This window comes from Chelonia mydas, chromosome 2 (assembly GCF_015237465.2).
Source record: "Chelonia mydas isolate rCheMyd1 chromosome 2, rCheMyd1.pri.v2, whole genome shotgun sequence".
In the NCBI taxonomy this organism is placed as follows: domain Eukaryota; kingdom Metazoa; phylum Chordata; order Testudines; family Cheloniidae; genus Chelonia; species Chelonia mydas.
In genome coordinates this window covers 3,642,009-3,655,550 of record NC_057850.1, presented here as the reverse complement: position 1 = coordinate 3,655,550, position 13,542 = coordinate 3,642,009, and the positions used below count along the sequence as shown (strand labels likewise).

Genomic DNA, 13,542 nt, shown 5'->3' with positions numbered 1-13,542 from the left:
TTTAGCTCCATTGCCCGTGGGGCTGCGGCACGGAGCCCGGACGCCTGGGTTCCCTCTAACGCGGGGGCGGCGCGGAGGTGCCTGGGTTCTTCTGGGCTTTGGAGAGGGCTCCCCTCAGGCGGGGGCTGAGCCCGGACGCCTGGGTTCCTCTCAGGTGGTCCCGGACGCCTGGGTTCTATTGCCAGCTCTGCCACTGACTCGCTGTGTCACCCTGGTGAAGTCTCTCCCTCCGTGCCTCAGTTTCCCCTCCATGCCTCAGTTTCCCCTCTGGAAGGTCTGAGGCAGCTCAGAGGCCTTTGTGGAACAATACCTGTAAAGTGGATTTCCTTAGGGAATACCTTGGGGGGTGTGTGTGTGCAAATTCTCCCCTCTTGAGGCAAGAGAGTCCCCTTGTATACTAGTGACTTGCGCCTGGAAGCTCCGGATCAGAGACCCCATGGAGCTGTACAAGAGGGTGGACGGAACTTGTCATGAGGATGCTTGTTCTGAGTTGAAGCTGTGATAAGACTCCCCTGGGGAGGAGGGGCGAAGTGCTTATCCTGCCAGAACCTGCATTAGAATTGGGGTGAACGCTGGTAAGCTGATCAGTACGGGTGTAGGTTCTTTGATTGTTTTAATATGTCTTCTCTGTAATGCTTTTTACCTTAAGAATAAAGTAGGCTTGCTTAGAAAGCTCTGGGTGGTAATCTGTAGCAACTCCTCTGTTATCCATCTCTGAAGAGAAAGCAAGCAGGTCTGTTTAGCCAGACAGTCTTTACTGGGAAATACACGGAAGGCAGGGAACTGTTCACCCTGAGAATGCCCTGCTCAGGCAGCAAAGAGACACAGATTCTCCACCCTGGAGAGGCATCAGCTGTGGAGCTAGGAGCCTGAGAGTGGGTGCCCTTGCTGAGCCGCTAAGGGGAGATACTGGTGCAGTTGCTTTGAACTGTGACAATATTGCACTCCCTTCTTGAGTGGAACATGGGAACTCAGTTTGGGACAGGAAGCAAAGCGGTAGACTGCACTGACTTCAAACCATAGTGGGGATGTGTCCCGTTGCCCCATCTATGGAGCACAGACAGCATGAACCATTTGAGATAGCAAGCGGATTAGCAGCCTTGGTGGCAAGTACCCACCACTAGCTGTTAAAGTGCAGTTTCCTGCCAGACACCATCTGGAGTGACTAAAGTGGTCAGAGCCTTTGCGCTACATCACACTGACTTCCTCCTGGATGTGCCTATAGATTGGTGCTTGTATGACGACCTCATACAATTCAGCAGAAAGCAGTGGGGATATCTGCTTGTTGTTAATAAAACTGCAAATGGCTGGTTCTGGAGAGGATTAATCTGAAGATCTGTGCAATATTTACAGCTGGTGCAGTTCTTCAGAGCAGGGTCAGGCCTTCGGCGCCATGGACAGATACAACGAGGTCAAAGTCCTGCTGAAAAAATGGGAGACGACATTTCTTCAGGAGCACCAGAGGAAACCGAGCAAGGTACCCATGCAGGGGTGGGAGGGGATATGACTCAAGGAATCAGAGGTTTAAGAGTAGCCTTGCAAAAGAAAAATACAGGAAAGAGAAGAGTGGGTTTAAATCTGCCCTTGTTCATCTGTGCTGGGGATTATGTGGTTCTGCTGCTGTCTGCACTGATTTGAGGAAAGATTAAAAGAGCTAAATCTTTTCAGTTTGGCTGAGCAACATCCTGGTGTGCCAACTGTCTGCAAATTCAAATGCCAAGGAAGGCCAGAAATTGTTCAAGGTGGTATGAAGGAGGCATAAAATGAAGAGTGGGATGACAAGAAGGGCGGGGAGGGGGGGATTTAAGACTGAATATCAGGGAAGAATTCTTAATAATGGGTAATCTGTCATTCTGTAGGATAGTCTCGCAGGGGGATTGGAGAGATTCAAAGGTTATTATTTACTTGGATTATGGTAATGTCTGGAGGCCCCAGTTGAAGTCAGGCTCTCATATCCATATATATTATCTGGGAGTGACCCCAAGGATCAATCATAAAACTACATTCCTCAATCGAAGTCCTGGACCTAACATTCCCAGGCCCACGAAAAGGGACTGAAAAGAAAATCTGTCCATCAGTCATGTGGGGGAATGTGTAGACCAAGAGACAGATGAGGCATGAATGTATGAATGGTAAAGTAAGGTGGCCACATAACAGTGTTTAGCCCACTGGATCATCTTCAGTCCATGCATTATACTTTTCCAGAACGATGGGTAAACATCTTCCCCATAAAAAGGCAAAAAGTGGGGGAATGTAGTAGAAAGAGAGCCTGAGACATAAGGCCTTGTATCAGAAGCCTGGTCTGAGACCTAAGGCCTGAGCTAAAGTAGTGGTCAAGCTTTGCTGATAAGAAGCAAAGTTAGCAGAAGTCAGGCTCTGCATGCTTGCAAGCTCACAGAACCTGGCAAGAACAGGGCTGGTATTGCAAAAACACACATTCTTAAGAAAAGCTAGGCACAGGACACTCGTGCAAACACATCCCAGAAGGGTGGTACCAGAACACCCCGATACCAAGTATGGTACAAACCTCCCCCCGCCCCCACCAAAAGAAAAAAAAAAAAAAAGGTAATGAGAACTCACTGACCCCTCCTAAAGATGATGACCTTGTGATTGATAGAGATGTATTGATCAAACCAACAGGTACAAGGTAATGGGTGGTCGTTAGCCATGTCAGAGGTTGGTAACTAACCAGGTCAGGGTGCAGTAACTACCTATGTCAGAGGGGCAATAGGGAACTTGTTTGTATCGGTGTATAAAATGGTACCTCAGAGGGATGTCTTTGTCTAGCTTAGCGGGGAATGGAAGGTCCCTCCATTCACTGAGCTGCATCCATTGTTAAGGGCATACATGTAGTAATGGTCCGCTAGAGTCTGCGGGATACTACTATCATGCTTTGTCGACAATAAACCTCGCCGGGTGCCTTTGTACTTTAACGGATCTTGTGATCGTTGAGCTGTTCAATGGACATCTGCTGTGCTGGCTGCATGCGCAGAGCTGGGATGGCACACGGAGAGAACACATACACCCAGCCGAACATCTGACAACAGACCGTACCTGTGCTTAAAGTGAAGTACGTGCATAAGTGTTTGCAGGGTCAGGGCCTTAAGTCACCATCTATTAATTTATAACAGCCCATTCTTACACTGTGCACCAATATGGGGACGTCCGTGCCCAGGGCACCACAAATGTTTTAAAAGAAAATAATTAAATGTTGGGCTGCACAAAAAATTGGCCTTTTCCTTTTCCATGTATCTGCCCCAAAAAAAAAAAAATTGCCCTGAATTTCATTAAGCAATAAAGCCTGAGAAATAGAAGCCCCAATTCCCTCTAACTGTGCCCTAATGTATGTCCTTTCAAGGAGGTTGAGGCAGTTGGGGTGAGAAGGTTGGGATGATTTAATTGGGGATTGGTCTTGCTTTGAGCAGGGGGTTGGACTAGATGACCTCCTGAGGTCCCTTCCAAGCCTGATATTCTATGAGTATCAGCAATTCCCAGACCACTAGACAAGAACTAATTGTGGTCCTGCCACTGTCTCCCTCTGTTGTCTAGGGCAAGTCTGAGTCTTTCTGTGCCTCAGTTTCCCCATCTGTAACATGAAGATAATACTTTGCTACTTCTCAGGGGGTAGAGAGGTTATTGAAATGTGTGGAACAGGCTTTATATCTGAAAAGTGCTATGTGGTAAGAGTTATTAATATGACTTCTACCATTGTCATCTGGAGACCTGGCCTCTTACTGCACCTTTTCCTCTGAATTAGGAGCTAGATGGGATGGGATCACTTAGTTACCTAGCTCACTGACATGTAGAGAGTGCCTTGCAGTAGGTCATATGCACCAGATGAAAGATGGAGCGAATCTCTGTCCCCAAAAGGTTGCAGCATAAAGGTTTGAATAAGAACCGTGCAGGATAAACATGGAGGGGCTGATAGTCATTCCAGCTGGAAAACAATGTGGAACAGAAGGGTTCTCAGGAGTCCTTGAAGCAGGATGCCTAGGGCACTTGGTGCACAGGGTGGGAGAAGGTGGTTCCAAGTGAAGAAGGAACACAGTGAAGAAGCGGGACGGGGGGATAGAGCCTCTCTCCAAACACACCTGGGATTAATGCCTAATAGTTTTAGTATTTGTTTTACAGACTGATATGGAAGAGGCTCCAGAGGAGACAAAGAGTAAGTATGAGCTATAAACTCCCCAAACTGCACAGCTGCTCCATGGGGTGAGGGGTAGGGTGTGCCTGTGTCCCTAATGAAGGATCAGCCCATGGGGGAAAATCACCATTGACTGCAAAGGAGATAAGGCTTTTGCTATAGCTGTCCTCGGAAAGGCTCTCCTTTCCCTTGGGGTGATTGGTAAGTAGGATGGTTCCCCACCCCCATACAGCTCTGCCACATACTTTCCCTGTGACATTGAGTAAGTCACCTAATCTTTCTGCCTCAGTTTCCCCTTCTGTGAACTTGAGATGCTGCTGCCCTGCTTCACTGGGAGCTATACTCATTTATATAAAGCACTCTGAGATCCTTGGAGAGTGCTAGGCAATAGTAAAATTACAGTTATGTTTGTCGACAGAATATAGACAACGGGCATTTAAAGTAAAAGTTTATTTAAAGAGAAGAGAACAGATGTTCAGTCTTAGACTTGAAATATTTCAAAGTCTGTAATAAGACGTTAGGCCTGGAAATATTAGACATATTGGCATATGGTATTAGGCATATTGGCATATGTCAGTAATATTGGATTTCTCTCTCCACCCAAAAACAATGGGGAGCAGGAGAAATTCCAGCATTATTCCCATTGAAATCAGTTGTAGTTAGGGTCCCAGGCCCATAAGACACCTCAGCTGGGCACGTGGATGATGTATGCTTTGATGGGACATGTGTGAGGGGTCACTCAATTTCAGCACGTACTACTTCATGCTTAGAAACTAAATCTTAGGGCCCAATCCTGCCAATACTTATACACATGATTAACTTTACACATGGGAGTTGTTCGTTTAACTCAACGGGAAAACTCATGTGCGTAACTTTAAGCAGGTGCGTGTTTTTAAGACACGAAATATGGTTATCAAATATTATGCTTCGATTTCTCAATCTGTTGTGAATCTCAATGCCAGTCATTAAATGTTGTATAAATAACAATGAGGATGATTTTGGTGTTTATAAATTCCAGCTAGTGTAAAAAGTTAGCTGTCAAAAGTCAGGAAAGGGTCTTTAGACATAATTAATTATGTACAAATCTAACCCCTCCAAACTTAAATCTACAGAATCCTTGTTCTTCGGGGAATGGGTGTATGCTCTCCTTTACTAGTCCATTACTGCTTGGGTTTTCCAACAGAAATAAGACCATGGAGCATGTCCCAGCTACCTTATGAAATCTACTCTTATAATACTTATTTTAATGCACAGAACTATACCGAGAGTATAAAGTGCTAAAGCAAGCAAGAGAGCATCAAGGCCTCCCCGAATCCAGCTCAGTCTGCCAGCAAGCTGCTAAAGAAACCCCAGCCGTGGAACAGGTAACCAAGGGATGCTTGTGCTTTGCTGAGCTCAGCAGCTTGTTTGCCGTGGCATCTCTTTCTGGGGGTTGTGACAAGACCTGATTCTGCAGCTCTTGTGTATGCAGAACTTGCACAGACTTTGCTAGCTCTGAGTGTGGAGGGATTGCAACCATCAACCTAAGTTACATCGGCATACAGCCACCACAGTTATTAAATTATCTGCACACTTGGCTCCTTGTGCCGGCAGTGTGTGTCCTCACCAGGAGCGCTTGTACTGATTGTACTATCAGTGTGGGTCATTGGGAGACTGCTCCTGGAGGCTAGTAACAGTCAATGTAAGCAACACAGAGTCTATGTTGATACTGTGTCAAACTAATTACATGGACCGTGACTTTACACCACTCGGAGAGCTGGCGTGACTAACTTGCTGTAGAGAGGCATTTGTAGAGGCCCTCCACCCACCTCCCCACCCCCGCTCTGCTCTAGTCCAGCCCCCAGCTGCATCCCTAGCTCCCGTCCCCTCGCACGCCTTGGCTTCTGGCCGTGACTCCATTCCCTGGGGCAGAGGCTGTGGGCAAGGCCAGGAGTGGAGCCGCACCTGCAGGCCCGGCTGCCAGCCCCCACCGCAGCTCATCTGCGGCTCTGCTCCTGCCCCCAGACCCGGCCCAGCCTCGGCCCCCTTACCCATAGAATCTCATAGAATCCCAGGGTTGGAAGGGACCTCAGGAGATCATCTAGTCCAACCCCCTGCTCAAAGCAGGACCAATCCCCAATTTTTGCCCCAGATCCCAAATGGCCCCCTCAAGGATTGAACTCACAACCCTAGGTTTAGCAGGCCAATGCTCAAACCACTGAGCTATTCCCGCCCCCCCTCCCCCGCACGTGTGCATGCGTCCCCCCATCCATGGTCCCGCTCCTGGCCCTGGCTCAGGGAAGCTGGTGGGGTGTGGACGGGGTAAGGGGAGGCCCTCAAAAGTTTGGGAACTGCTGCACTTTCTGAGGCTCCCTCAACATGCTGTAAAAATTCCACGGCCCGCCTGTGCCACAGTAACTGGTTTTCTGCATATAAAAGCCAGGGATGGCATTTGGGGGTAGCAAGCAGGGCAACTGTCTGGGGCCTCATGCCATGGGGCCCCCACAAATCTATATTGCTCAGGCTTCGGCTTCAGCCCCGAGTGGCGGGGGTCGGGGTCCAGGCTTCAACCCCATGCGGTGGGGCTTCGGCTTTCTACCCTGGGCCCCAGCAAGTCTAATGCTGGCCCTGCTTAACGGCCCCCCTGAAACCTGCTCGCGGTCCCCTGGTTGAGAATCACTGCACTAGAGGATGACAGGCTGATACGCACCTGAAGGCCTGATGTTTTCCCTCCAGCTCTCAGGAGGGCTGACAGATAGTACAGTGTTCCTTATTAATGTGTAGGTGCTCTCTGGCTCTTCATTCCCCGTCCCCCCCATCTCAGAGATAAGTGATCATGTGCCTGTGCTCTCTAATTGACTCCTAGAGACGTGCTCTAGCTTGGTTTAACTGTTTTCTTTTTATTCGAGGCTCCGGACTCAGGTTGCTGGGGCGCGCATCTGAATCGAGGGCAGACAGCCCCCAGGCTGAGCCCCCAAGACCGTGACACCCTAAAGGCATCTGCGCAGTATTTTGGAATGAAGCTAAAAGCCAACCTGGGAGCGGCCATAAAGGTCTGGTGACTCCGTGAAAGGGCCTTTGTCGTTTGGGTAACTTGATGAACAAACCCCTGGGCTTCCGAAGGAGTAGCATTTGTGTGATCGCTCTAGCGCTCTGAATGGATTCACTAGGCAGAATCTCATGTCTAGGCCCAAAGAGAAGAGGTGGCCAATGTGTGATCCACTAAATTCAGTGATGTTGCTCTCCTCTTTAATGCAGAGGTGCAGTCTGGGGGGACTACAGCTCCTGGGATGGACTGCTCCGCGGGAGGCCAAGCTTAGATCAAGAGGGCACGTTGAATGCTGGGAGCTGTAGCCTGCAGCTGCCCCTCTCTTTACAACAGAAGCTCAGCCTGCGTAATCACCTCCCTTTCCTGCCTGCTAGGTGAGCTCCAGGCAACCTGCCAATGCAGCAAGAGTTTGATCCTTCCCCTCCTTTCAAAAGGAGACGCTCTCCTTGTTCTCAGAGACGGCAGGTGCCAAAGGCTAGTGTGGGCAGGCGCAGCTTGAAAAGAAGCTCGCATGACAGGCAGTGGAGAGAGAGCCCAGGAAGCACCTCTCAAAGCTGCTCATGGCCTTTTCTCAGAAGAGGAGGAAAATGCCCCGCTACATTTCCAGGCAGGGCCCCAGGGATGAGTTCCCAACAAATTTTTAGCGAACCTTGTTATCAGCTCAAACCTGTGAACTCTGCAAAACCTTCTACGAGTTAGAGGGGCTCAGCTCAAACGATGCTGAGGAAGGTGAGGCTGCCCCTCTGGAGTCACATGATCCATTTTCTTGAGATCACGGAGGTGAACTGCAAACCAGCTGTGGGGTTAGACTGCACCCCAGGTGCTGTGTGAGGCTCCTCTTTCACCTGACTCTGTTGTGATCAAATAACAAGGCTGGAGAAAGGGGGATGATACATTTTGTTTGGTTTTAGTCCCCCCCCCCCCCCGCCCCGAATAGCTAATGAATCTCTGATTTGCCCTTGCTTGGTGCTGTTCACAAAGGTAGTTCTCATGGGCTGGTTAAACCCTTTCGCTCAGGAGCTGCTGCATAATGAAAACGAGTGTGGTATCCGGTGAGATCTCTTGGATGTGTTCAGCACATGTGACTGAAATCACAGGAATTCTCCTTTAAGAGGCTGCTAATTCCCACTCAAAGCAAAGTGGGTATTTTCAGAAGCAATGGAAATTAGGTTTGGATATTTACTATCCCGTTGTAATATTGAATCCTTAGAAAGCTGCCTAAACCAGAGCTCCTGACTCCTTGTTGTCACTAAAGATCCCCTGGCATGTTCCCCTGGAGTAGAGGCATTACTTCCAGTGTCATGATCAGATTTCATTTAGGTGTCTACATTCTACAGCACAAAACCTCGCCAGCAGGTTCTGTTGGATGCCATATTCCTCACTTCCTGTCCCAAAGCTTTTGAGTAGTTTAAAACAGCTGTCATGTTCCACTCCAGAGGTGGCTGCATTTCAGTGATTGTTGAAGCGATCCCTCTGCACATAGCTTGTTATCTGGGCCAAATTCTGCTGGGTCTTGCACTCACGCTGCATCATGAGTGAGGCCAGTTGAATGTGGCCCTTCGCATCCTTTGGGGCGCTCTAAAAGTGTTGCTCATTCTTATCAGAGGGAGGCATCCGTCAAAAGTGTCTTTGTTCTCGCATCTTCCCTTTAGTGTGGGCAGAAGATGTGTGTCGAGAGTTGATGCGTGAAAGCAAATGGAACCTGTTTGGAAGCCCTTGGCGCACCAAAGAACTGCTGCCCAGAGTAGCTGTGATGCTAGCATGACTGGCTCTTCATTGGTTTTTAAAGAGCTAATGTTTTCTTTGGGGCTTGCTCTAAGTTATATATGTGCTGACACTGCACTTGAGGCTGTGCAGTGAAGCCAGTCTTTGCCCTGAAGAGCTGGCAGAGCTGATGGAGGCACCTGGAAGCCCAGAGGAAGGAATGCGTTGGAGCTGCTTTTTAGCTGTTGGTTTGTGTCCCTTGTTGTGGACATCCTGGAAGAAGTGATTCTGTAGGAGCAACTTGGATTTGGGCAGGGAAAGGGCCTGGGGAAGCAGGATTCCAAGGGTGTCTGTGCATAGGGGTAGCACGGAGAGGAGCAGTGTAGGGCCTAGACTGGGACTGGGAATGCTGAAAACTTACTGCTGTTTAATTCCGATTGCAGGAGCATCCTATAACTTTGAGGAAGTCCTTGACTCCCCGAGGGAAGCCAGCTGTGCTCCTGTTGGAGAAGAGCTCGGAAAACAGCAACCAGGGTGCATCTCCAAAGCCCCCCCAGATGCCATCGCTGAAAAGCGACAAAGACTGCGTTACTAACTCTGATCCTAACGAGCCAGGAGACCTCCTCCTCCCGCCATCGATATCGGGGCTGGCCCCCACCATCCTCTCTGGAGGGCTGAAGCCGAGCCCTGAGGTAAATAAATTCCAGCAACTGAAGCAGACGGTGGCCCAGAGACTGGGCTCCCTGGATCCTGGCTGGCTGGACAGGTGTCAGGGCATCAGGGAGAAAGCAGGGGAGAGACCAAGAGAGGAAAGTGCTTCTACCTCAAATGGCAGGAACAAAGATCAGACAAAAGCAGGCCCTGCCCTGCAGGCGAATGTTGACCAATCTCTGCATGACCATTCCCTGAACCAAACCACTGGAGTTAGGGCTCAGTCCCTGGAAAGCGAGAATGTTCCACCTCTTGGAAACTGCCCCCTGGGGAGCTGGAAGCTGCAGAAACACTGGGATCCTTCTAGGAGAAACCGGCAAGGAGCTGCCCTGGAGGGGGATGATCTAATTAAAGGTGGTGGAAATGACTACAGGGTGGCTGTGAAGGATGAGCAGGGTACTAGTGAAACCCAAGGGAATGGCAGGATGGACTCAACGCTTGGTGCTACTGAAATCAGCATTGCCAAAGAATGTGTCAGTAAACCTAAGAATCTCCCAAAGGATGCCCATCAGGGAGCAGAGCAGGAAAAGCTTGGGAACACTTCAGGAGGGGAAGGAGGAGCCTCTTGTAGAACAGGGGCCGGGCCCAGTCAACCCAAGAAGGTCAAAGAGACCCATAAAAAGAGGCAGCGAACTGCCACAGCCAGCAAAGATGATGGTGCTGTGGCGCCAAAGCGCAGGCGGACTAATGCATCAGCCAGAGACAACCCCGTCTCCGTGAAGAAGAAAGTGAGAGGGGCCATCTGTGAGCCAAAGCCAGGCGAAAGCAACTTGGAAGAGGATGGGGAGCCTGTGGAGGTTAAAGAGGAGAAGGGAAGGGATGTGCCAATGCTCTCTGAAAACCTCCTTGGAGAAGTCGAAGGGGAGGGGAAGCACAAATGGAGCAGCAGAGCCAGCGTCTGCAGGTGGGTTTGGTCTCTTCTGGTGGCTCAGCCTTGGGGTTGGGAATACAGCTGGGGTGGCCAATGTGCAGCCCACAGGGTTGTATGATGTAGCCAGAAGTTGTCCTTGTCTTAAGTATAGAGAGGCAGCCCTTGGAGACTAAGGGTTCCGCCATGCAATGCTCCCTGTTGACCCAAGTGGCCAGGGATCTAGAGCTCACCATCTCCCAGGTGTGTAAGATGGGCAACTCTTGGAGTGTCATCTGCAGTTCCTGGAAACCACCTGGCAGTAAAATAAACGGGTTAGGTTCAAACCTGCTTGGACCTGAACGGCGTCTGAAACGTGTGCTGAAACTGGCCTAAGCTGGCGTTCCAAGGTGCAAGTGCTTTCCCAGTTGACTTCAATACTGAATGAACATCCTTGTGCCCTAATGTAGCCTGCTTCCTGCCAGCACTTCTGGAGTGTGCAAGGTCGATATTTATTTAACTATGGGCCAGATCCTCTCCTGTGCGAAGATGCACTTGGTCCTGCAGATGAGAGAAGCAGTCAAGGAACCAGTTAAAGTGCCCCAATTCTCAAGCTGGCCCTGGCATAAATTGGAGCAGTTTAGAGGCTGCTCTGACTGTGACAGTTGGCTCTGGTCATTGAGACACCGTATACCAGCTGAGAATTGCTATGGGGGAGCAGAGTTTGATCTGGTGTAGCTGAGAGGAGAGTCTGGCTCTCTGCAATGAGCAGGTGACTAAACCCTCCAGCTGCTGATAGCAGGGGTGATGTTGATGTAACAGGAGAAATAAATCCAAACCAGGGAAGGGAAGGAAGCTGAGCAGGGGAGTTGCCAAATGCAAATTGGGAGCAGGGGAGGTTTAGGATGAGAGGGGGCTTTTTCAAGCCCCAAAATGGAGATTGCAAGCAGTGTAGGGGAAAATAAACTATTAAAACCCAGCCCAGTGTAGCGGGCAGTACAAGCTAGCCCAGTGGAGGTGCTGCAAGGAAGCTAGATGACTTTCCAATCTACTTGTCAAAGCACCTCCACGTCCCGTTTTGAGGCAGATGGCACATTAAATATTGACAGAGAAAGAGGATCTCTATCCAGAGCATTTATCGAGGTAAGCACAAGTAAGTGCTGAGCTGCCGGCTCCTTTTGCAGTGACTCCAGGGGTTCTAAACTAGCTCTGAAGCCTTGAGGGGAAGAGTAGCGATCAGTACTGACTGTTTCAGAATATCTCCCTCCCTATGTTACTAAGCATGTATTGAGTTCTTTAAACATTGCTTTAAAAATATAGCTTGGGGACAGATTTTTTTCCCCAGCTCCCCACCCCCACCCAAATCAATGGGGTTGTTCTCAGAATAAGGTCATTTTCAGTGTGTGTATGAGAGTGGCAGAATCTGGCCCTTCTCTTGGGTAGTCTCATGTGGAAAGCATGGGACTTGGAGTCAGGGCATCTCGGTTCCATTCCTGGCTCTCCCACAGACGGAGCGTGTAACTTTGGGCCACACTTAAGCCAACACTGTCCGAAGTCTCCACTAATTTTTGGTTCCCAACATGAGACCCCTTGCGCCTGTTTTTTCACAGACACTCATTGGCTTTGATTAGAGTTGTGGGTGCTTAACCCCTCTGCTAGTCAAGCCAAAGTGTCTCAAGGTGGCCTCTCCAAAATCAGGGCCCCCAGAATGAGAAAAGCAAGATTTGAAAATGTGGTCATTAGCTTCTCCATGCCTCAGTTTCCCCCTCTATAAAATGGGGATGATGATATCTATGTCGTGGGGGGTTGTGAAGATTAATCGTTTCTGCAGCACTTTGAAATCCTTGGATGGGAGGTGCTGGGGAAGAGCAGCCTGGTGTTCATTTCACCAGTGATGCAGCTTTACTACTTGCATTTCGATCTGCTTGGGAAAATGAAACTAGACCTATTCCCATCTCTCACCATTGCTCCATGTTGCCTTCCTTGATGCTGTCCAGCTTTCACTGCAGCAAGAATACAATCCAGTGCATCTTCATGGGCAACATACACGCTGCCTGACTCTACCATCTGGACTTGCTTTTCCAGGGCCCCTGTAAAGAAAGACGGCAACTTTGTCAGACTCAACCTGAAGAAGAAATCTCACGTTAAAGGTTACGCGTTGAGAGGACATCGCCTTCGCAAGCAGGTGAGATGACCAATTGCTTGGTGAGTGCTAATTAAGGGGAGGATCCCCCTTTATAAAAGAGCAACAGCCCTCATTTCCCATTTTCCTGTGTTTCCATGCTGCTAACCTCTCCTTCCCAATCCCCGCCGTCCCGCAGCATAGGCTATGAGCAGTTCTGAATGTTTCATTCTGTGCTGCAGACCCTATTTCTGATGGAGCTAGGTATTTATACCCGCTTGCTTGCTAGGTTTTGCCTTTTTTATTAAGGGACTCAACAAGCTTGAAATCTAGTCACTTTTTCAAGTAAGTTTAAAGCAGTTTCAGGTTCTGCCCTGGCCCCTGAAACCTCCTGCTAGTTTCTGTGGTTTTACAGTCAAAAAATTCCTTTCTTCTTTTTTTAAACATTTCCTCTCCCTGTTGTTGCGTGAAAGAGCCACACGACTGGGAGACGGTGACTGGCTGGGCAGTGGGGCTGAAGAATGGCGAGACTGACTGGACAAAGTGCTGTCAGTTGCATGTGGTAAATGAATGGAGGGGAAGAAGAGAATCATTTTTGCTCTCTGATCTCAAACTTATAGGGATCTTAGGCCCTGATCCTGGTAGTTACTCTGAGGGCAGAACCCTGCACCCAGGCAGAGCCCCACTGATGTCAGTGAGTGCCAGGGTCTGTCCGTGGGGAGTAACCTTGTCGGATCAGGGCCTGCAGTGTTGCTTGCAACCACAGCCTGCAGCAGACTTTCAGGCAGGAGCCTGCTGCTGACCTTCTGACGTTGACAGGATCCCTTTGAAGTGTTGAGGCCTGTGCTGTAGAATATGCCATTCCGTCTAACATGCCTAAGGCAATGATAGAGCACAGAGAACTCACCAGGCAGGATGCTCCTTTGGCTTCTTTAAAATCTGTCCAGTTCCTCCTTTCCAAAGGCCACGCGAGAGCCCCGAGTGAG

The 13,542-nt window shown here is 49.4% G+C and overlaps 1 protein-coding gene across 4 annotated transcripts in view; it reads left to right on the top strand.

The window, feature by feature from the left end:
* The window catches only part of RECQL4 (RecQ like helicase 4), a 45,611-nt gene that overhangs the window by 245 nt on the left and 31,824 nt on the right, over positions 1–13,542 (top strand). For 3 of the 4 annotated variants that reach the window (XR_006288327.1, XM_043538955.1, XM_037891865.2), the window contains exons 2-7: positions 1,354–1,477; positions 4,132–4,165; positions 5,399–5,508; positions 7,033–7,176; positions 9,320–10,491; positions 12,520–12,619. Coding sequence is in view for 3 of the 4 variants with exons in the window: in XM_043538955.1 (XP_043394890.1) it covers positions 1,354–1,477; positions 4,132–4,165; positions 5,399–5,508; positions 7,033–7,176; positions 9,320–10,491; positions 12,520–12,619 (1,684 nt within the window). In the remaining variant the exon portion in view is untranslated. Of the gene's footprint in view, positions 1–37; positions 596–1,353; positions 1,478–4,131; positions 4,166–5,398; positions 5,509–7,032; positions 7,177–9,319; positions 10,492–12,519; positions 12,620–13,542 lie in introns of those variants that run through there. The other variant, XM_043538956.1, reaches the window with a different exon arrangement.